General features: G+C 40.6%; 1 protein-coding gene across 2 annotated transcripts; it reads left to right on the forward strand.

The window, feature by feature from the left end:
• Window positions 1–203: 203 nt before the first annotated feature.
• Window positions 204–21474, forward strand: SH2D1B (SH2 domain containing 1B). 2 transcript variants are annotated; one of them, XM_080576467.1, is made up of 7 exons: window positions 204–741; window positions 1188–1292; window positions 1425–1568; window positions 9497–9721; window positions 15052–15115; window positions 18738–18906; window positions 19485–21474. In XM_080576467.1, exons 4-7 carry the CDS (start codon window positions 9588–9590, stop codon window positions 19520–19522), a joined length of 405 nt encoding a protein of 134 aa, XP_080432593.1. In that variant the 5' UTR covers window positions 204–741; window positions 1188–1292; window positions 1425–1568; window positions 9497–9587; the 3' UTR covers window positions 19523–21474. The 2 variants fall into 2 exon arrangements, with proteins under 2 accessions (XP_080432593.1, XP_080432594.1); XM_080576468.1 differs by lacking the exons at window positions 204–741; window positions 1188–1292; window positions 1425–1568 and having other exon boundaries at window positions 9294–9721.
• The last annotated feature ends 104 nt before the right edge of the window (window positions 21475–21578 follow it).

The raw sequence follows: 21578 nt of genomic DNA on the forward strand, positions 1-21578 counted from the left end.
CGAAGCAGTGGCTTTCTTTGCTGCTGTTTAAGGTAGTCAGCTGCAATATGGATCTATTGCTTCCTTTGTTTCTTTTTGAGATCTGATGTTAAAAACAACAATACAAAGAAGACTGGGGGCTGGAGGGGAAGCAGGCTTAAACGAAACTAACCTAACAATCAAGCTCAGCCCCTGAAGTAATTGCAGCCTGAACTGCAGCTGTTAAAAACATCATCTCAGTTGCAGAAGGCACCAAGCACTTGTAAGATTATCCCTGCGAACTTCCAAGCTAATTGTGGTAGCATATGCTTTCCCTTGCTGTGTTTATGGAAAGGAGGGGGAGGTTAAGGCACAGATAGGAAATGTTTCAGTTTTTCTAGCCTTCCTGGTACAAGTTATGTTGGGAATTGTGTCTGCTTGGTGTTGGGCAACATAACACTTTCAAGCTGAGCAGATGCCTGGGGAGCATTGCTTCTGCCCCACTCTGTAACCTGCAGGGAACAAATGCTTGGCAAAAGCCACTTACCAGAAGGATCAAGGTAAACAATCTGGGATGAGAAATATTAAGAAGTAATACATATTGATTTTTTTAATTAAACATAAGAGATTTAATTAACATCCAAGAAGCGAGTCTGAATTTTCCTGAGACTTGAAGCATAAAGTGAGAACTGCCCTTGTAAACAGCCACCTGCAGCTGTGATGGAAAACTCGGGATTGAAGTGGCCTCAGGGTGAAGAGCCACCATCAGGAGCTGGGCAACAGGTCCGTATATATTTTCCATGGCTGTAGTTTGTTTAATTCAGTCAGACATCCAAAAAAAAAAAAAAAAGTTGGGTTACATGTATATTGTCTCTGTGGAGGAAGTTACAATCATTCACTTAATCCCTTTTGGGGATTAAATCAGTCAGTCAGGACACACAGGTGCTGCCATTTGTGCTTGCACTTCACATCCTTGGTGACTTGAAGGAGAAGGAAGAGGAAGATTTGGAGGCTTGGGGTGTTGTAAAAATAATTTAAGGAAGACCAGCAACTTCACTGGACTTGCAGTCCTGCTTCCTCAGCTCTTCTTAGTCCAAGTAAAACTATTTGAAAACTGAGATGATGCCTCCCTGTACCCCATCCCACTTTCTTACTTAATACTAGATGCTTGAAGATGCATGTCTTGTTTGTATGCCATGCAAGTTTAAGCTCTTCTTTCTCTTTAACAGAATGTAAATGGAAACTGGGTATCTCAGTAATAATAAATACTGTGTGGGTTGCAGAAGAGTCACTGGTGGGCAGCAGGTCTATGCTGGACCCTCAAGTCTTCAAAGGTACGTCTCTACATCTTGAAGAAAATGCTCTTCCCCTGACACAGGGAGACCCTGATTTTTATTGCTCCTGCAATGAGAGTATGAGTGTTTTTAGCTACTACATTCTGATCTCACTGTGTTGTTTTTGTCTAGTGAAAGGGTTTTGTCTGCTGGAGATGAAGGAGGAATGGTGCATTGAGCTTAATGACTACTACAACCAGCCCAGGATTACTGTTCTGCTGGAAGAGCAACTGTGCATATATTTATCAAGGGTCTTCCAGGTGATCATCACGTAAAGTAAGTCTTGACCTTTCCTGAGACAACTGATAGTGTCTGCGTTGGGGTAACGTAGAATTTGGCGGCCAAAGGAAGTCCTTGCTAAAGGACACACCACTGCTTTTTGCTCATGCACTTGCTGTGCAGCTATTGGGGCACAGCTCCAATGTACTCTTCCTGCACCTTCATAGCAATGTCCCTTAAAAAAACAGGGTAGATCCATGCTGAGGTGGGTATGCAAAATCCTTCCTTGCTGTTTTCTGTTTCTGTTTCTTAACACCTAAAAAATTATATTTTTTTTCTGCCTTAAATAAGAAAGGAATGGGTCGATTAAAATAAGGCATATATGAAAATTTGGGGGCTGACCTAAGTATCCTGCTGTGGTCCTCAGTCCAGGGGTAGCATCAAAACAAAAGAGGTGCTATGCACCCATCAGCCTCGCTGTTTCCTACTGTGAGGAAAAAGAGGTGGGTCTCCCCTGGATCTGCAGCCTTCCCTTTCTTTTCACTCAGCTAAGTGAAACATTAAAATAGGGAAAGAAAATGGCAGCATGTCCTAATCCACCAAAAATATTTAGGCAAGAGAGCCCTTAGGAAGTCTCTTGAGCTTGGTCTTAATTATAGATGTCATTCCTTCATATCCCTTTGTAGGACTAGGCCCAGAATGGCAGAAAACTCACTCTGTGTCTTTCTTTAGATAGATGGATGTGTATTGTTTTTTTACAATAGAGTAATGCAGGCAGGAGATCTTTTTGTTTCATTGTTTTGTATCAGTTACTTTGCTCGTTCCTTCTTAGTTTCTGTACATAATTTAGTCATAGTTTAAAACAAAGAACTGGAGGAATTCTGAAACATTATCCAGAAATCTGTTTTCATTCCTGCTATGAAAGGAATTTCTTGCATGTTTGGGGGGTTTTTAAGTTTTTAATGTTTGAGTACCTTTCTAAAGCCACTCAAACAGCCAAAGTCTACCTGCTGGTTGCCCAATATTAAATGTAACCATAGCATATTTGTCTGTAACAAGCAAAGTGAGCTGTTATTTTATGAGAGATCTTGAGGAAGCCAACAGAGCTCCTTTAAGTTTAACGGGGCAATTTGTTGAATCACTTCAATGTGACAAATCAGCATGACAGGCCTTCCTTATTTTTTGGCAGTCAGGAAATAACTCCAAGCTAACACAAAATGCCCAGCATGTAGTAAAGACCTAAGGCTGTGGAGCAGAGGGGTCTAATTGGGCTCCCTGAGAGGGCACACAGCAAACCGGGTCTGTTTGAGAGCTTGCTGAAAGCCATGTTAAAAATTGATATCTCGTTTGGGACTGATTATCTTCAAATTTGCAAGGAAGCCCATCGGTAAAAGCTGTTTTTTTTCTGTAAATTCAGATCTCTTCCTGTAAGTTTTTGGAGCCATGTTTAGGGCTTTTACCCTGGTGCTGGCAATGGGCTGGGACCAGGCAGGGCTGTGTTCCAGCAGTAGCCAGAGCTCCTGCTGGGCCATGACTGAAAGCAGCTCCCAGTGCCATGTTTGTTTGTTGTTTGTTTGTTTTTGTGATTTTTGTTTTTTTTTTTTTGCATATACTTTAAGTGGTATCTCATGACAAATTTTTCCTTCACGGGTGAGAAAACCAGTTCTTGTGAAAGCATTGCTCGTTGATGGGAAGTACAGCATGGTTGTTCTTTTCCTACCCTTTTTGCTTCTGCATGGCCTTTGCTTATTTGTTTGTTTGCCTCTTTCTTTCCACTTTAATGGAATCATCCTTATCTCAAGCCATGAGCCTTTTTCTTTCCAGCATACTTTTTTCTCTTCCTCTCCTTTTGAGGGGGAGTAAGAGAGTGGTTGTGGTGGAGCTTGGCTGCCCATCAGGGTAAGTAAAACCACCAAAAGAGGTAACAAGTCAGAGAATCATTTCACACAGCTTGCATGCTGCGAGATGGAGCATTTGGTTTGAATATGAATTTGATAGCAGCAACAGCAGCAGCAGGAGGCTTTATCTGCCAAACTGAGTAAAAATGAACCAGATCTGAGAACTCCATGAGCAAGGGGGGATGAGAAAAAATATACCTGTCTGCTTCAGTGATTCAAATGCAGTTTACTCTGCTCTAGTGAATTACTTGTTGTATGATCAATGCTTGCACATAGGTCTTTTTTTTTTTAAGTTAAGCTTAAATAGTCTTTATATATAATTTCCCTTCGTATCATCCCCCAAGGCCTTTTATTCTTTGTGGAAATGGTGTTTCACTAAATTGTAAGAGGAAACTTGTTGGAATCTAACACCTGGAGCGTGTTTCAGGTCAGGCTCAGCAACTGAAATGTTCTGGTGCAAGTGGGATTCTATAGCCCTCATAAAACCTCTGGCTGGCCAAAGTCTTTTAGAAGACATCATGGTCTCTTGGAGAGGTCACTTTATGCCACCAGTTTCCTCAATTTAAAAATATTGAAGACACTTATGTAACAAAAAACTTAATCTCTTTTTTTTTCTGACGTTTTCTGCAAGAAATATGTTAGCTGAAATACAAAAATCAGAAATATTGTAGCTTCAGGGAATAATTGAATATGGGTCTCTGACAACCCTGATGACCGGGTTGCCACTGAAAAGGAATTTTTTTTTTGTATTCTATCATGATACTGAATTATAAGCAAACCCCCTGCTTACACATATGTGTATGTTTTATAGGTGTACAATGTTTTTAATTATTCAGCTCTATGACCGTTTAATTCTAATCTAGCACAGAGAAGTTTGAAATTTACTTGTATTTTTTAAAAAAATGTATTTTGAAAAATAGTCAATCTGTTAAGAGGATTATAAATCAGGCTTTTCCTCCTAGGTTTACATTTGATTAGAATGCTAATGGAAAAACTCTGGAGCATTAGGGAAATATTCTAACATTTCACAATCAACTGCAACAGCAAACAATAAGTGATAGACACGACTGAAATTTTCTTACTGAATTTACACCATAACTACTACTTTCAATCTGAAGGAAATCTTGCCATCAACATCACAAAAAGCTTTGTGCTCTGGTGCAATACATAACGTGATTTTTACATCAGTCTCCGGTTTCGTAACAGTTGTGAGGTTTTCAAAATTAAAAGTAATTTGTTACTATAGAATATTAACTACTTGTAAATCCTTTATTGGTTCGGTTGTGAAGTTAAGGCCCAGTAACACAACTGTCTGCCAGCACAGCCCAAGAACGTGTCAAATTTTCATGAGACTTAGCTAGAAGTCATCTTTTTTTCTGTTTTCATATGTTGTGCTTTTTGCTACCTGGTCAAATTACAAATGATCCTTCAGCTTCCTGTTTTATTCACAACTTTAGCAGTTTTCAAGTACACTGACTTTGCCTTTAGCATCTTTTGACCACAGCTTTCAATTTAACTCCAACCTGTGCCCTACAATTACTTACTGAAAACAACTTTTCATGTCAAGCAACCTAGCTTTTCCTTAGCTTTCCTTTTCTTACCAGAGCCACTATTACGAGCTTTGCTGTGTTAAAGCTGCAGCCTGTATAGGGGGAAGAACCCGAATGCCAAATATGCAAGCTAATATGAGGTGTTACTATGAAAAGTAAGTTTTAGGTTTTACGTGAACAGAAGGAAAAACTGAAAATGGGTGAAGGCAGCAATATGGCAGAAAGAAAATTGGAGTTAAAGGCAACTGGGCCTTGGCACTGCTGCAAAAAACGTTGCAGGTCTTGTTTCAGTACCAGCTGTTCTGTGCGAGGAATACTAGCTACCTATCTTGCTCCTCTAGTCAAAAGACTTCGTTCAGCCAGAGGCACCAAATTTTATAGAAGTAGTGGCCAAAGTTGTGTCTGAGAAAAACAGAACTATTGCAGGGTTAGAAAACCTCTGGGGAAAGACTGAAGGAAATGGTTGCATTTATTTAAGAATATAGAATAATGATTATTCTGATATACGAGATATTTAGGGAGTGATTTTCCATGTAAGGTTGAGAGTAAGCAGTCTTTCTCTTTGGAAAAAGTATTTTTTTTTTTTCTCTAACATTTAAAAGGCCAGCTAATCACTGTAGGAGGCTATGCTAGGAACTTTCCGTCCTTCAGTGGACGATGGAAAAAAAAAAATGCAACCCAGTCCTATTCTGAAGTGGAGCAACATGATTTTAAGAGCACATTCACACCAGCCACAGCCTGGTTTAGTGTTGCTAAAATGTGAATCATAATGCCCAGAGGCTCGTTTAAGCATGACTGCCTCCATCATGCAAGCCCACAGCAGGCTTGGAGGGACCCAGCTGGTGCATGGTGCCTTTCTTGCACCTTTCCCTGCCCTCTGACCAGGCAATTTTGTGCAATGGATTCCTCAGCACATTGTTTTGAGGCATCATTTCCATTACTTTCCCAGGCTTCTTGTCACAAATTACCCAGGACTGAGCAGTTCTCAGACTTCTCTTCTGAAACGAAAAGCCACTGTTGCCACAAACTGTCCTTAGCATGAACTAGCGCGGCTTCAGGCCCCACCACCACTGTGATCACAGGTAGCTCAAGAACTAGCTGTGGCTGAGAAACAAGAACAGCTTTGTCCACTGTAGTTTACAGCAGTTCTCCTCTGCACTGATCAGAAGCCCAGGCTCAAGTCTGGATGCACAAAAATTACTATGAATCCTGAATCATTACTCTCCTGAATTCACCAGGAAAGACTCTGCTCCTCACTGTCACGTAGGCAACACCCCTTTCAGATTTCAGATGAGACCCTCTCAGACATTACACCAGCTAAGAATTTCTGTCAGTGAACAATTGTGAAGAAGCCCAAGTATTGTGCTCTCTGTGAACTTCCCTGGCCCATAACGTGAAATACTTTCAGGTTTCATTGCAGTCAATACCATCAGCTCATGTTTCTGACCACTTCTCAGACTATGTAGAGAGAGCAGCCTGCATATGCAGGCTTGCGTAAGTCAAAAATACTTGCTAAATTTGTTAAGCCAGAAATACTTATTAGGAAATACTTGGTCTAAATTTATTGGCAAATTTGGCCCGTGGAAGTAGGTCATTATGTGACCCAAAGGTACATGGTGGAAATTCAATGAGGTAGAGGCTCGTGGCACAGCTCTGAGGTGGCTAACAAGGGCATCTCCCACCACCTTCCAGGTATTTATGCAGTGTCTGTCAACAGGTACCCCCAGCTGTGACCTGAAAGTCCTGTTTTGTCTTTGCCAGTGGTTTGCATTTTCACCATGGACTAGCCCACCAGTGCCAGAGCAAAGTGTATGTACACGTAGGTATGCATGCAAGAGACAGCGACGAGTCTGTGTCCGGTCAGTGAATCATGTTTGTGGTTTAGTGACAGACCAGATGGTATTTACAGCCTCCCAGACTTTCTTCTGTTCTATTTTTCTGATTTTTGCTGTTAAATCAAATTCCTATTTTCAACTCCACTTGAATACTACAGCTAGGTAAGGTAAAAGGATCACATCAAACCCTGGGTAACCCTCTTCTATTGAACACTGTCAAGGAGCTGCGGAACCATATTGCCTTGATGTATTCTTTAAATTCTGAGCTCTACCAAACTTGCAACATGCACGCTGAACCACAGGAAGATTTTGTATGTTTGAAGTTTCCGTTTCACAGTGAGAACTTCTGTCTGGGATTATTACTTCATTTGAATAAAAAACAGGGAAACCCTAAAAGGAAAGAGGTTTTCCAAACAATGATCTGACTAGAGGGCAGTTCCAATCTTGCTTCCAATCTCAAGCATGTTGTTGGCCCCATCTCCAGCTGAAAGAAATAAATCGGAAATGGGACTGTGCTCATAAACACGTGAAGGGTGTTATACACCTGACCAGTGGCACAACAAATTTCTTCACTTCCTAACAGAAACTTACTGTGATGGCTGAAAATTTTAAGTTTTTTTAAGCTTAAAAAAGCTGGCTTGACAGTAGTACACAACTAAAGTACAGGGTCCCATGTTCTCACCCAGATCTGCCACTAATGGGAAAGAAACAGACACCTTTTTCTCCTGAAAAGCAAAACAGAAGTGTTTCTAAAGAGAAGGGAAGCCAACACTTGTTTCAATAAGGGGGAATTGCTGCCTTTCTTGGAAGGGGGAAGCCTCTGAGCCCGTTGCACTTTCTCTTGAAAAGACGTTGTTGGTTTTGCCTTAATTTTTCTGTGTCCAGATCAGAACTAATTCTTTAAGAAGCAGGTAGAGTAGTTGGCTTCCTTAGACACAACAGGAGCAGTTCATCAACATCTGATGCCACTTGAGAGTTGAATACCAAGCTCAAAATCTGCCATTTTCACCAGTGTAAGTACCATTGCTCTGATACTACATGAGTTCAGTAACTGCCCAGACCTTGAAACAAGGAATGAGGTTATATATGCTAAAGAACACAGCTGATTGTTACTGTCTTTAATTATATTCAGTTATTTATTACAAAATCTGTTAAAGTTTGGTGTTACTCCAGCCCCTTTTACATACTTAAGGCCTTCTCCCAGTTCTGACTCTTCATTTCAGAAATGGAAAAAAAAAAATCATTAATTTTCTGATAATCCTTAGATGTTATACTGGTACAATATTAGCCATAATATAATGTGTGGCTGCCATTTCCATTTAAATGCATTTAGATGCAGACCCACAAGTTCTACTGCATTTACCGTCTTCTGTTTCTAGCTAATAAAGTCTTTACGGAAAAAAATGTGAAGAACAGTCATTACGCTCCTGAAAGAGAAATTTGCTGTTGTTGAATGTTAGTTTTCCTGTCACTGCAGAGGAAAAATAAAGTGCCTCAATCTGGGCAGCGATAGGCAGCTGCTCTTGTTCGTGTTCAGAGCTGGCCTTCTGGGTGAGTCATCCACACCACGCTGCCTCATGGAAATTTCACATTTATGAGATGACTTCAGAGTTGTCCTCAGGTGACAGAGCTGGGAGGTGAACATGCAAATGGTGAGCTTTAAAATTGGGAAGGCCTTTGCCAGTGCCAGCACTCATGGATCTGGATTCTGTTTTGACCTCAACAGCAGGCTGTGTTGCAGCAGGCCCAGATCCTTCTCCCCAGCTTGGAGGACTCTGTCTCCTGCTTTCTCTGTTCCATCCCTCTCCCCTGGAAACCCAGCCTCACTCTATCTGCATGACCAGTGCTTGTTTTCTTTTCAGTCTCACCTTCTGAATCTAGCTTCCCTCACATCATTAGGTCCTCTGTCAATTTCCTTTCTTTCAGAAACACAGTCCAGCCTAGTTCCTACCCCCTGCTTCTGCAGGTCTGTGTGGTCCCCCCAGCCCCAAGTCCTTGCCTTCCAGCAGGGAAACTATGAAATGCCTGGGAGAGCATCTGCTATGGAGCTGGGCAGCATTTCCTCAGTCAGGGAGCAGCAGTTCTACACGTGGCTGTATCCTGCCCTGGTGGATCTCACAGCAGCCTCCTGGGGTGCCAAAAGACACTGACTCCCTTTTCCTTCCTGCCACGTTTTCTAAGTCATGGCATAGGTACAGTGGAACTTCTTGATAAAGTTGTTATACCTTAAAAAGTTATTATACTTTAAAATTAAGAAGGGAGCAGGGCCTGTTTTGAAAAAATCTAATTCTCAAATATTGCTGATCATCTTTCAATGAAACTTGAAAATTTGATTAAACCACAAAAATAACAACAATCAACAATTGTGTTATAAGGTGAGTCTGGCAAGGCTTTGAGCAACTTTAAAGGTAAAAGTTGACTTTAAAATATAACTATGCTAAGGTGTCTTAGCTACCCTACTGTACGTAGCTATTGTATTGCTTAGAGCATGATACACAACTCAAATGTCAACTCTGTGGCATGACAGAACAATCTTCTGATGTGGACTGTGACTAGTGTAGACAAACCGTTTCCCATTTCCTGCCTGCTGTCACAAGCATTAAGTTGGTAACTATAACTGCATTACCGACAGACTGGTGGCAGCAACACGGATGAACTCATGTATGTACTTCAAACTTCCAGTTTCAATTGTTTCTCAACAGCTGCATTTGGAGTAAGTCTTCTTTTAACGCCAGTCTTCTGACTGTTCCTGGAATTGGCCTGAAGGACAAGGAAGCTCATTCCTGTTTGTCCATGGAGTTCCCATTTTTTCATGGAAAGATAACAAGGAAAGCCTGTGAAGAACTGCTGTGCAAGAATGGAAAGAATGGTAGCTATTTAATACGAGAAAGCGAAAGCGTGGAAGGAGCCTTGTGTCTGTGTGTTTTGTAAGTACTTCAATATTAAATTTCTTATGAGTTTTCAGATAGATTCAAAACCCAGGGTTCATATTCTCTAATGTTACTAATTCTTTCCCTAACATTAACAGATTCAAAGCATTGGTGTAGGTGTACTCAAGCAATGCTGGTTGCCTTGGGCTTCCTTTGTAGTGAGTGGTGAGAGCGTGGCATTTGCAAAAGACAATTCATACAACACAGGATTGATTAATTGTTCTCTGCTGATGCTGGTCTCTCTCTACAGACAATAGAGGGAGCCCAGAGGAAATATCTCAGCCTGCCAAAACATGGTGAGAAGAAAGTCACTCAAAGTTACTGCCTCTGTAATGATGAGTAAATAGCATTTTAACACTATCGAGACCCTGAAAAGTCTCATAGTATGATATAAAGCACGTCCTTCTTCACATGCTTTCTGACTATCTGGTGAAACCTTAGCCTTGTGTTTCTCACACAGTGTCTGATATAAGTGTCTGAATATAAGCTAAGACTGAAAGCTGTAATGTATTGTTCAAATTCATATGGCAAACCCATGAACAAGATGAACATAGAAAATTACTACCACTAGTCCCTAACTTACCACAATTAAAATCTTATGATTTTCTTTTCCTGTAGGGAATAGTACTTTTATTTTCCTTTCATGATGCCTGTTTTACATTTTTTCATATATAATTGATCTGTTCCTAATGCGCTCATGGTTTATAAGCTAATAACTCTTGAGTCTTTTCTGTTTGAACCTAAAAGATTCTACGCTCTCCTTGAGGGTGTATTTGAGTGTGATGTGGGGAAAAAAAAATCAACACCACATTTAATTAATTAATTCAGAAATATCAGGGCATTTTTTGTCAATAGGCAAAATCTTGTTGCTTTTGAAACAAATCAAAGAAGAAGGGAGAAAAAGGAGGGGGAAATGGAGTATTGTGTTGGTGGATAAAAGAAAGAAGGATCGGGAAATGACAGAGAAATGGAGTAAGAAGTGCAATGGCAAGTGGGGAGCAAACAGAGTACTTGGGGAGGGAACTGCAGGAACCTGCCTGCGGTGTGGTGTGGAAGGAGACAATGTTCAGAGCAAAGGGAGCGTATGAGGGAAAAGATATATATACCCTGTCAGAATGGACAAATGGAGATCCTGGCACAGAGGAGAAATGACAATATTAAGTCCCTGACCTGGGAGGATGGCTTTGGATCTTATGCAGTAGAGGTAGATAAGAAAGCGAAGATATACTTGTGTGTGTAATGAGTTTGAACTACTGACGTAACAAAGTGCACATCTACTGAGTACATCATGGGCAGATGCAAGCTGACATAAAGGTTAAGTGCAGTGCTGCACTAGCACAGTTGCATTCCCTCCCTTTTTTCTTTTTGTTTTCCTTTTTTTTTGGGGGGGGGGGGGGGGTCTTTTTTTATTTTGCTAAGGGAAAAGCAGATCCACTTTGTGATAGTCTGCAGTTGTGAATTTGTCTATCTACAGTGTTCTGGGCAAGCACATACAAAAGCATGTGGCTTCCAGCTAGCCTCTGAATTTTTAATGCTGAAAGAAGGCAGCGTATTTGAATTTAGTTTGTGCATTAACAAAAATAACAGTTAAACTGCAGGAGTAGCAGCAATGGTATAACAGGTACTGGGCTTGTAGAGGTGAAAGGATTGTCTACAGATAGCAAATGGGAGGGTGATAGAGGATTGGCTCAGAAACTGAGAGACTGTCAGTGACTGAGTAGGGAGAGAAACTGTTCGAGGGGAATGCATTTGTTCTGAAATTGGAGGTATCAACACTAAAACTTTCAGTGTTGTTTCAAGACAACTTCTGGATTAGAATTACATCTTAAGGCATTGCTTAGCACCTAACAGGGTTGATAAACAAACTGATGCTCACCTGTGTTTAAAAAAAAAATAAAAATAAAATGTTGTTCTCAGCTTAGCTGGTCAATAGACATAGATAGCAATTCACATGCTACATAGAACAACCAAAATTTTTGGTCCTTCCCACTGACTGAGGGGAGGTGACATGCCCACAGAGGACCTGAGGGTCAGAATGGTGGCACCAGTTCAAAAACATCTCATCACTAATCAGGCACAATGCACAGCTCTTCCTCCATTGTGTACTGCTGTTCTCATCCCAAGCTTTCGCAGGTCTCTGACATTCCCGGAGTCCAGACCTATTGCACTTGCTGCTGTTCTCATGGTTCAACATGTCAGCCTACCAAAACAAACTCATCTCATCCTGTTCATCTGCCTCTGGATCTTCCTTGTGCCCAGACCAGGCAGTTTGTTAACTTGAAATATAATATGCAGCTGTTGAAATGCATTTAGTAGTTGATTTGGAATAAGAAGTTTTCATTGTAATGGCAGTTTCATGTTTATTTTGTCATAACTACCGCAGTCAAAGTAGGTACTAACAGGCACTAACCTTTCAACGTTTGACAGGTAAAGAATAAGTTTCAAAAAAATCAGTTTAGGTTATTATTCTTCACCTTTATGTCTTACTTTTACTTGCAAATTATGTTCAAAGAATGAATACTAACATTATAAAAAACTCATAAGCCAGATAGATACCCATGAATTTCCACAGGTATCTCAAGAAGGGGAAAAAAATGAAAAAAGATGTAGCCCTGGGATGTAACTCTTTGAATCAAAGTAAATCTCTTCTAACTGGAAGTTTTATACTGGTCCCAGTCCATAGTAACTTCTTCAGAGTAACCAGCCATTTACATGCAAGTCGCCTAAACTAGGTTTTTGCCCTAAGATTCTCCCTTTCAGGACAACTTAATTGATTTAGCTATAGCTGAAATCCTTCCATTGAACATACATACCAATTAAGAGAACTTGTCTTCAGATATTGCTTTTTTGTTGTTGTTGCTTTGTTGTGGTTTACATCTCTCTGCAACTTTACTGCCTTTTTTGATCATGATCTGCAGTTCATCTTCTGAACAGCTGCCATTGCTATATTTGATAAAGCTTTTGTTTCAGTTGATAAAAGATATCCAAAGCCATCAGTACCCTGAGTGTTCAAACTATGTTTATAATTTTTTTAAAGAGTTTTTTTTAAGAAAAAAAGGAGTAAGCAAAACCATGGGAAATCTGAAGGACAAATAATTTTCTAGAAGTAGAACTTGTGCAGTCATTTTCTGCGTGTTGGTGACGGGAAGCCATTTTCTACTAACATCTCTCCAAGAATTCAACATTCGTCTTGTGATACAACTGCAAACTGAAGTTTAGGGAGGTATCACATGGGGAGAAGAGGATAGACAAGAGGATGGGAAGCTTATGGTATCAAACTATTCTCATATAAAGGCACGTGTTAGGTTTTGTTCATGAATTCTTTGAAAGCCTTAGTTGGGGCAAACATATTTCAAAATTTAAAACCTTCTCTCAGTTTTTGAACTCTGGACTCCCCATTGTCTTGCTTTTCTACCTTAGTCTCAAGTCAATCTTACTGTACAACCTCTTGTGTCTCTAATATCACCTGCTATTGGCAGATATTTCCAGTCCCAATGTCTGTTAAAAATGCGGTTTCCCTTCCTTCCTCCATTGTGTCTGCTTTCAACATTGTGGGTCAGACTCAGCCCAGTGTTGAGACCCAAATATCATGTGTGCTCTTTTTTATGTGCTCACTGTTAAATATCCAGTATCATGCACATCTGGTCAAAACAAACACATTCGAGGTTGAAGTAGCCTGGTACACGATCACATCTGGTATATGTGGAAGTATGAACAGTTCAAGGGGTAACTGTGGGGAAATTAAGAGTATGAATTTATGCTGCTACAATTACTTGAGGGCTCTCACAAGGAAAGCAGTTTACATGAAAAGTATTCTACAACTTCATACTTCTGTGTATGCCATGGAGACTTCTACATTTGTTTTCTTCAGAGGAATGCCAGCAGATCTCATGTGAAAGGTGAATTGCAAGTTTTCTACAGAATCGTTCTTTACCCTTACTTTGATTAATGTGGTTTTCCTTCTCTGTCTTCTCTCATCCTTCCCAACTTCTATCAGTACAATAGGATACATTTCCTAAGACAGCCTTCTAGTGTCATTTCAGGCCAATGTGTGTGTTTTCTATACAACATTGCAATCTTCTGTCATAACCTGGGTAATTCTCTCAACCGTGTTTTATGGTGTAGATCAGTCTTTTGAAAGGTGATGGTTTCTCCTGTGGTGTTGCTAAGTAGTTTGAAGGCAGCCCATTTTCCCCTGGTGTATGACATCAGAGAAAGAAAGGAACCTCACTTTTCTCTGTAGCTATTTGGGTCTTTGCTGTAGCTCCATTTTTGAAGTAAGGGTACATGTTAACACCGTCTTTCCAGCATGGAAAGGATGTCTGACAGTATGTCCAACATGGTTGGAGTCTGAGAGTCAACAAGGACACAGCTCCCCCTTCTCCTCACTGCTAATGGAGACACTGCAGTTATCAATGATGCACGTGTCTGCTCTTTGCCTCCATTTTATTCCCATGCTGACATTTGCACAAAATGGTTTCTAGTGCAATGAAGCAATTCTGCTGACGGTGAGTAAGGAATCAGGCATCCTACAGAAGCAAAGATTTCTTATACATATATGGCACCTCAGCATGGAGTTCTAGGCTCTATTTTGTGTTTTACTGCCCAAGAACAAGTAGCAGTGACATCCAGCCCTGTCTGGTTGTGTAAACCTGAAGCATTTTCATTGCTTTGACTTACCAGATCTATTCTAACGGAGCTGTAGAAGTACAAAACACAGCACAGGAAATGGACCTAAGAAGCTGGAGGAGAGCTCAGGCAGCTAGCTGATGTGGAGGTCTATGAGCTAACTGGCCATGCTTGGTCAAAGTCTATCCTAAAGAAAGTGCAGTGAGTGCAGATTGGACACAGCACTCTTAGGTAGGTTTACCATACCTGGTCTAACTCCACAGGGCAAAAAAGAGAGTAATACATTTGTTCCAAAAATCAAACAGCTCTGCATTGTCATGTATGGAGGGCTAAATCTGAAATGGCAAGGTGGGAGAAAGTAATATTTGGGTTTCTGAGTCATACGAAAACAACATGCATGATTAATTTTTTCTAATAGATGAATAAACAGGACTTAGAAAATCTGAAGTATTTTTAAGGCCATCATATATGAACGAAATGGAAAAGTGAATGAATATATATGTAATTGATGGTATTTAGCATTAGACATTCCTTTAGATGTGTCTCTTTGGGTTTAGTCTTTCATAGCATTGCAGTTTACTTTAAAAACAAGCCAACAAAACCAAAACCTTACTGTCAAGTTCAGCTGTGGCAGTCTAAGCAATTTGCTGTAGTCTGACAGTTGATGAAAAACATAACGTACACAATGTTTTTCACAGCTTTGAAGAACTCATCTACACTTACCGTATCTTCAGGGAAAAGCAAGGATATTATAAAATACAGGTAAGTAACCCTCATTTCATCAGTACAGATTGCACTAAAGACAATTTTCCTGAAAAAAATAAATAAAATGCATGGGACCCAGGAGTTGGACTCGATGATCCTGTGGGTCCCTTCCAACTCAGATATTCTGATTCTATGAATATATTTCCAAGTTTATTTTATATTCTATTCAATTCTTGACTTTTTAATGTTATACTTATTACATATGAGCTTACAAGTAGTTATTATCTTCACAGAAATCCCTAATAACCTAAGTGAATCTGTTTTTTGTTGACCAGCTACTGCCTGATTTGACCAGTTCTTTTTCATAGTACTGAAGAAAAATCTATCACTTTCATTACTTACTCCTGTTCCTAATTAGCTTTTTCTGTTTGAAAGCTCTGCCATGGCACCCAGAATCTTGTAGGGTTTTGAATAATGGAATGATCTTTGATTTTAAAATACCTGCCCATCAGTGTGAAATGACTACACGACCTATAATTCTGTGTGATTCTGGAGATAAGGTGATTCTGTGATTCCATGAATCAGAACCCTACACAAAGAAAGATTCAATTTATAGGCAAGTAGAGAGGACACTTAATAAGCTGGCTCAACCCTTTGCTGGTAATAGGATAGACAACAGGACTGACAATATTCAGGTAACATTTAAGTGGAATGAGGCAACAAAACTCACTTCATAAAGGACACACCAAGCTGTCACATGCTGGTCACTCTTGCTTATTAGTGTTTTGGGCCGAGTATGAAAAATACAATTTCCCATGCAGAATTTAATGGTTTGTTGAAAAATATATATATATAAAACATATATATGTGTGTGTATATATATATATAATAGAGAGATTATAGCTACTCTTCTAGGTTTTGCCTATCAGTAGATAATAAACATTGTTTTTTCAAACACAATTTTCCTTACAGGGTTTTGCCACAAATATGAAAGAAGACTTCCATTCTTCTCCTTTTTAAGTCAGACTGTTTTGGATTACTAAAATAATATACTGAAATAATATGGTGATGGGGAAGGCCAGGTCCAGCCATGGCCTTTCTGGAGTGTAGTAGGTTGACCGTGACCAACAGCTAAGCATCGCCACAGCAGGACAAGTTGGTGATAGGGAAGAGAAAAGCAAAAGCGAGAAAACTTTGATGAAGACAAAAGACGGTTTATTAGGTGAAGTGAAGTCATGTGTGCAAGCAAAGCAAAGAAGGAATTTAGTCACTACTTTCCATCAGCAATCAGATGTTTACCTGCTTCCTGGAAAGCAGGGTCTCAGCAGACATAATGATTATTTGGGAAGACAAATACTGTAACCATAAGCATCCCCACTTTCCTGAAGCTTTTAATGCTGAGCATAATATCAGCATAATGTCAGGATACCCCTCTGGTCAATTCAGGTGAGCTCTCCTGGCTGTGTCCCCTCACAGCTTCTTGTACACCCCCAGCCTGTTTGATGTGGGAGCAGAGTAGTAAAAAGAATCACGGAATCATCTAGGTTGGAAGAGACCTCCAAGATCACCTAGTCCAACCTCTGACCTAACACTAACAAGTCCTCCACTAAACCATATCACCAAGCTCAACATCTAAACGTCTCTTAAAGACCTCCAGGGATGGTGACTCAACCACTTCCCTGGGCAGCCCATTCCAATGCCTAACAACCCTTTCAGTAAAGAAGTACTTCCTAACATCCAACCTAAAACTCCCCTGTCGCAACTTTCGCCCATTCCCCCTCGTCCTGTCACCAGGCATGTGGGAGAACAGACCAACCCCCACCTCTCTACAGCCTCCTTTAAGGTACCTATAGAGAGCGATAAGGTCGCCCCTGAGCCTCCTCTTCTCCAGGCTGAACAACCCCAGCTCCCTCAGCTGCTCCTCGTAAGACTTGTTCTCCAGACCCCTCACCAGCTTTGTTGCCCTTCTCTGGACACTCTCGAGCACCTCCATGTCTTTCTTGTAGTGAGGGGCCCAAAACTGAACACAATACTCGAGGTGTGGCCTCACCAGAGCCGAGTACAGGGGGACAACCACTTCCCTAGACCTGCTGGCCACACTGCTTCTTATACAAGCCAGGATGCTGTTGGCCTTCTTGGCCACCTGGGCACACTGCTGGCTCATATTCAGCCGACTATCAACCAATACTCCCAGGTCCTTTTCTGCCAGGCAGCTTTCCAGCCACTCATCTCCCAGCCTGTAGCGCTGCTTGGGGTTGTCTTGCCCCCGGTGCAGGACCCGGCACTTGGCCTTGTTGAACTTCATGCAGTTGACCTCAGCCCATCGCTCCAGCCTATCCAGATCCTCCTGCAGAGCCTTCCTACCCTCGAGCAGATCGACACACGCACCTAACTTGGTGTCATCTGCAAACTTACTGAGGGTGCACTCAATCCCCTCAAAGATCAGAGACAGCCTCAATGCTGTGCAAGCACTGCTCTTAGCAAAAGACAAAACACTAATGTGTTATCAACACTGTTCTAATCATAAAATCACAACACAGCACCATACGGGCTACTATGAAGAAAGATAACTCCATCCCAGCCAAAACCAGTACAAACAGGCGGAGGCATCCAGTCCATAGTGAACTGAAGAAAAGACAGAGGATAGAAAAAAAAAAAGAAAAAAGAAAAAAAAAAGGTATCTCTGCCAGATAGTGATGAAATGAATCCAAAGGTCCATTCTCTTTCAATGACTAGTAGGGAGAGTGGGACCCTCACTTTGGTAGAGATAATTAATGTGCTTACTCTCTGACATTACTATCCTTGAGCTGCCGGTGTTGCAAAAGCCTCTGTACGGATTACTCAGGGGTTGTGCTGTGGAAGCATTTCAGTCCATGTGTTTAAAGGCAGTTGTGAGAACCCTGTTCTCCTACATTTAGAGTGTCATCCATGTTTGGCCTCAGGAGTCTCTGATGCTGGTTATAAACTTGGACAAATCTGAGACAAATAATAAACTCCTGCCTAAAAGCACAAGCTGGTGCCTGGAACATTCACATGGGTCCCCAGACATGTTAGCTGCCTTTGCAAGTCTTGGAGGGCAGACTCAGGGAGTGAAACATTTGATTGACAGGAACTGGTTCTGTTCTTTTGCGATGTAAGAAAACAAGATTTGACTCATGAAGAGAGTGAAAATCAGTAGCACGTGGACTGTTGTTGACTGAAATCCCTTTTAATGTTTTGTTTAAACAGCTAAATATGAATGTGAAACTATGTGAATTTTGTTCTCAGTAGCTGGCTGGTCCTATATCCCTGGTCAGGGATTCCTGAAGGGAGGAACTTAGACAGATGTAGCCAGGCATGCAGAGCTGTGAAGGGGTTTGGTTAGAAGCAGTGACTATTGGACTGAAGGAGGTAAAATTTCTTTGTACTAGGATGGGAAGCCTGTGATCTGAACCCAGACAGGGAGCACTAAACAGCTTCCCCTAGGCTGCAGTGCATTCAAGCAGGGATGGTGAGGGAGGTTATGCTTAGTACCATACCACACCACCATACAGGTACCTCTGTGATATAACAATATTGTCACCAAACAGGTTTACAAAATAGTCCCTTGGTGAACAACAAATTAGGCACAGTTCCTCTTGCTTAAGGTACCTCATGTGAAATAGACTTGCAAACTAACTTTATTTTCCTTTCCTTGCAGACTTCTGAAGGTATTCCAGAAAAGGTATTCAGAACATTAAAGGATTTAATATACAACTATGAGAAACCAAACCAAGGACTAGTAACAAATCTTCGCTACCCAGTCAAGAAAACAAAGCCCCTACAAAGAAGCCAGAGGCTCAAGTTAGGAAAGGATGATATTTATGATGGTGAGAAATTTAGTTCAGTCTCTGTCTTTTTATTAAGGCAACTGCATTGACAGGTCTGATGTTGGAGACGTTGGAGGGGAAAAAAAAAAAGCCATCTAATTTGTCCCTTCTTGTGATTTGTGTTAAAACACGACTTACATTTAGTTAGCACGTTAAAAATAAGAAATACATAGCCTTGTGCTCAGGATCACAGCCTTGGTACCAGAGAGTTCCAATCAGATCAATACCTGTGCTATTGACCTGATTTATTGATTTATTGACTATCAGTTATTCACTGCACTTGACTTTCTCAGGAAGAAGAGGTCTTGTGGATACAACTGTTTAATAACAGAGCTTGCTGATTCAGAAAAGGCAATTCATGGACTTATGGACTGGATGACCCAGTCCATAAGACACTAAGCTTAAAAAGTTGGCCCTGCAATAGCAGACAGAATACTAAGAAATCAAACTGAATTAATAATATCCGTCTATCAACATGGCAACATGCCATCCTGCTTAGAGAAGTCTTTCAGAAGAGCAGTTTCCAGCCACAAGTTTTGTTTGTTTGTTTTTTAATTTATTGATTGATTTCTTTACAGAAATTGATGAAAGTGACTACGTTGCTGTCTTACCCTGAATGATCTGTGATCTGATGATTTGAAAAGCCACCTTTCTAGGCAGCACCACAGCAAAACAGGACAGCTGGGGAGAGTTAATGGTTGGATATTCACAGCAGTGGATCTACACCTCTGGAATTAGTGCCTTTTGGAGACTGTCAGAGCAACTGTATTCTGCCTCAGTAGATCCAGTACAAAATACTGTATATTTTTGTGCATTATTAAGAGAATTATTTTTTTGACACATGCATACATATACATATATATGAGGGGAAAGGGGGTTGTGTGTGTTTGTGCATTTTGTGTTTTTGTTTGTTTTTTTTTTTTTTAGCAAACTCTCCAAGGTATCAACTGCTGAAATGAATAATCTTTTAGAAAGCCAGCAATGTGAAGACAATAAATGAATGTGCTTGAAGTCCTAGTTTATGGCAAAAATGATATATGTTGATAAAAATGATATATGCTAAAAATTTTATTTGCATCATATGATGCTTAAAAACTGTTCTTTTGTTTGTGATTCATGTTACTTCATTGTTGGATATATGGGTAGTAGTTCAGCTGTGTTAAGGAATACTAGTATTATCCCGTAGGTTGGAATAATCTAAATTAAAACAAAAAAGGTTGTTGTAAATTCATGCCTTACAAAATTAATCAGTAACATGAAAATGATTTGAAATATTTTTCATATTGATGAATGGTTCTGGTTTATAACTAGAGGAGTGCAAGTTCAACATCTGTGTAGTTATGCACATATTCTTTTTTTTTTCCAATAGGTACTGCATACATGAGAATGCTTACATTTCATTTACCACTGCCATTAGCTGCCATTACTGTTATGTGTATGGGTTTTGTTATGTTTTAATGCAAGTACTTCCTTTAATCTTTAACCCCTTGCTTTAAATATTTAATGTATGTGTGTGTTCTGAAGGTGGCCTGTAACTGCCAGCTAAAGACATAACTGGAGTGTATGTCCTGATTCTTCCTGTTGCTAGCACCAACTCCCCCACGGTCAGTAATCTTGCAGAAGACATTTTTATTTTCTGTATGTTTAAGATCTTTCACAAATGATTTATGCACTCATTTTAGTAGACTTGTTTCTTATTATACATCTTTTCCACCACTGTTCGTTGAAAGACTTTTAGATCCTTCAGTGCTTTGGACTTCATTGTGACCTTACTAATAGTTTTTGGTGCCAGGATAAAGTGGTACTTGTTGCATGAAGGAAACAAAAACTAAGAAGAAAAACTAATTTTCACATTGTGAAAAGTACTAATATGTGTCCCAAAAAAGGAATTGAAAATAAAGCAATTGTCCTTAAAAAACAGTACTATTGGAGGTGGGGGAAATCCTTCCCTCTCTAGAAGCACGTACACTGGTGTGTCTTCCCTACTTGGAGAATTCAACAACTTGCCCAATACTTGGTTATCACACGTATCAGACTAAGCAGCTGCCATGCTGATATCCAAACTAGTGCACCTTGGTCTTCAACGGTATAAACACTGCAGTTTTTCTGTAATGAGAGTCTCAGGAGTCCTCCATGGGCTATATCAGTCGGACTTATGATCAGCCTTAGGAAAAGGCCAAGCGACACCAGATCCAGGACTGCGCCTCATGATCCTGACGGCATGACTCCTGATGCCTGAAGAGCTGACCGTGACAATGGACTGGTCTGTGGTGCTTTTTAGCTGGCAATTGCTGTTTCACATGCTGTACTGCATGCCACGGCGCTTCAAGCACTGAGATAGTGTTACAGTGGCTGAGGCTCCAGACACTGCATCTATATCCAGTGGTACATCCAGGCCCGTACACCCACGACTTCCCTCCGATGCCTAGAGCACTGTGCCAGGCAGCTGAAGCACAGACCCTGCGACAAATCAACTACTTAAAGTTTGGAGCAAAGGCCCTGAAGAAAAGGAAAACGATGTACAATACACAGCTGTATTTTGTACGAATAAAATATTCTGTTAACAGTATGAGCGGAAGTGATTAATATGCACATCTCCAAACGATCAGCATGCCTAGTACACGGGAAAAAAAAAATCGTGGGCATGCTTCCAAAAAGGCACGCTCAAAAGT

The sequence above is a fragment of the Anser brachyrhynchus genome (assembly GCF_964034855.1).
Source record: "Anser brachyrhynchus genome assembly, chromosome: 1".
NCBI lineage: Eukaryota > Metazoa > Chordata > Aves > Anseriformes > Anatidae > Anser > Anser brachyrhynchus.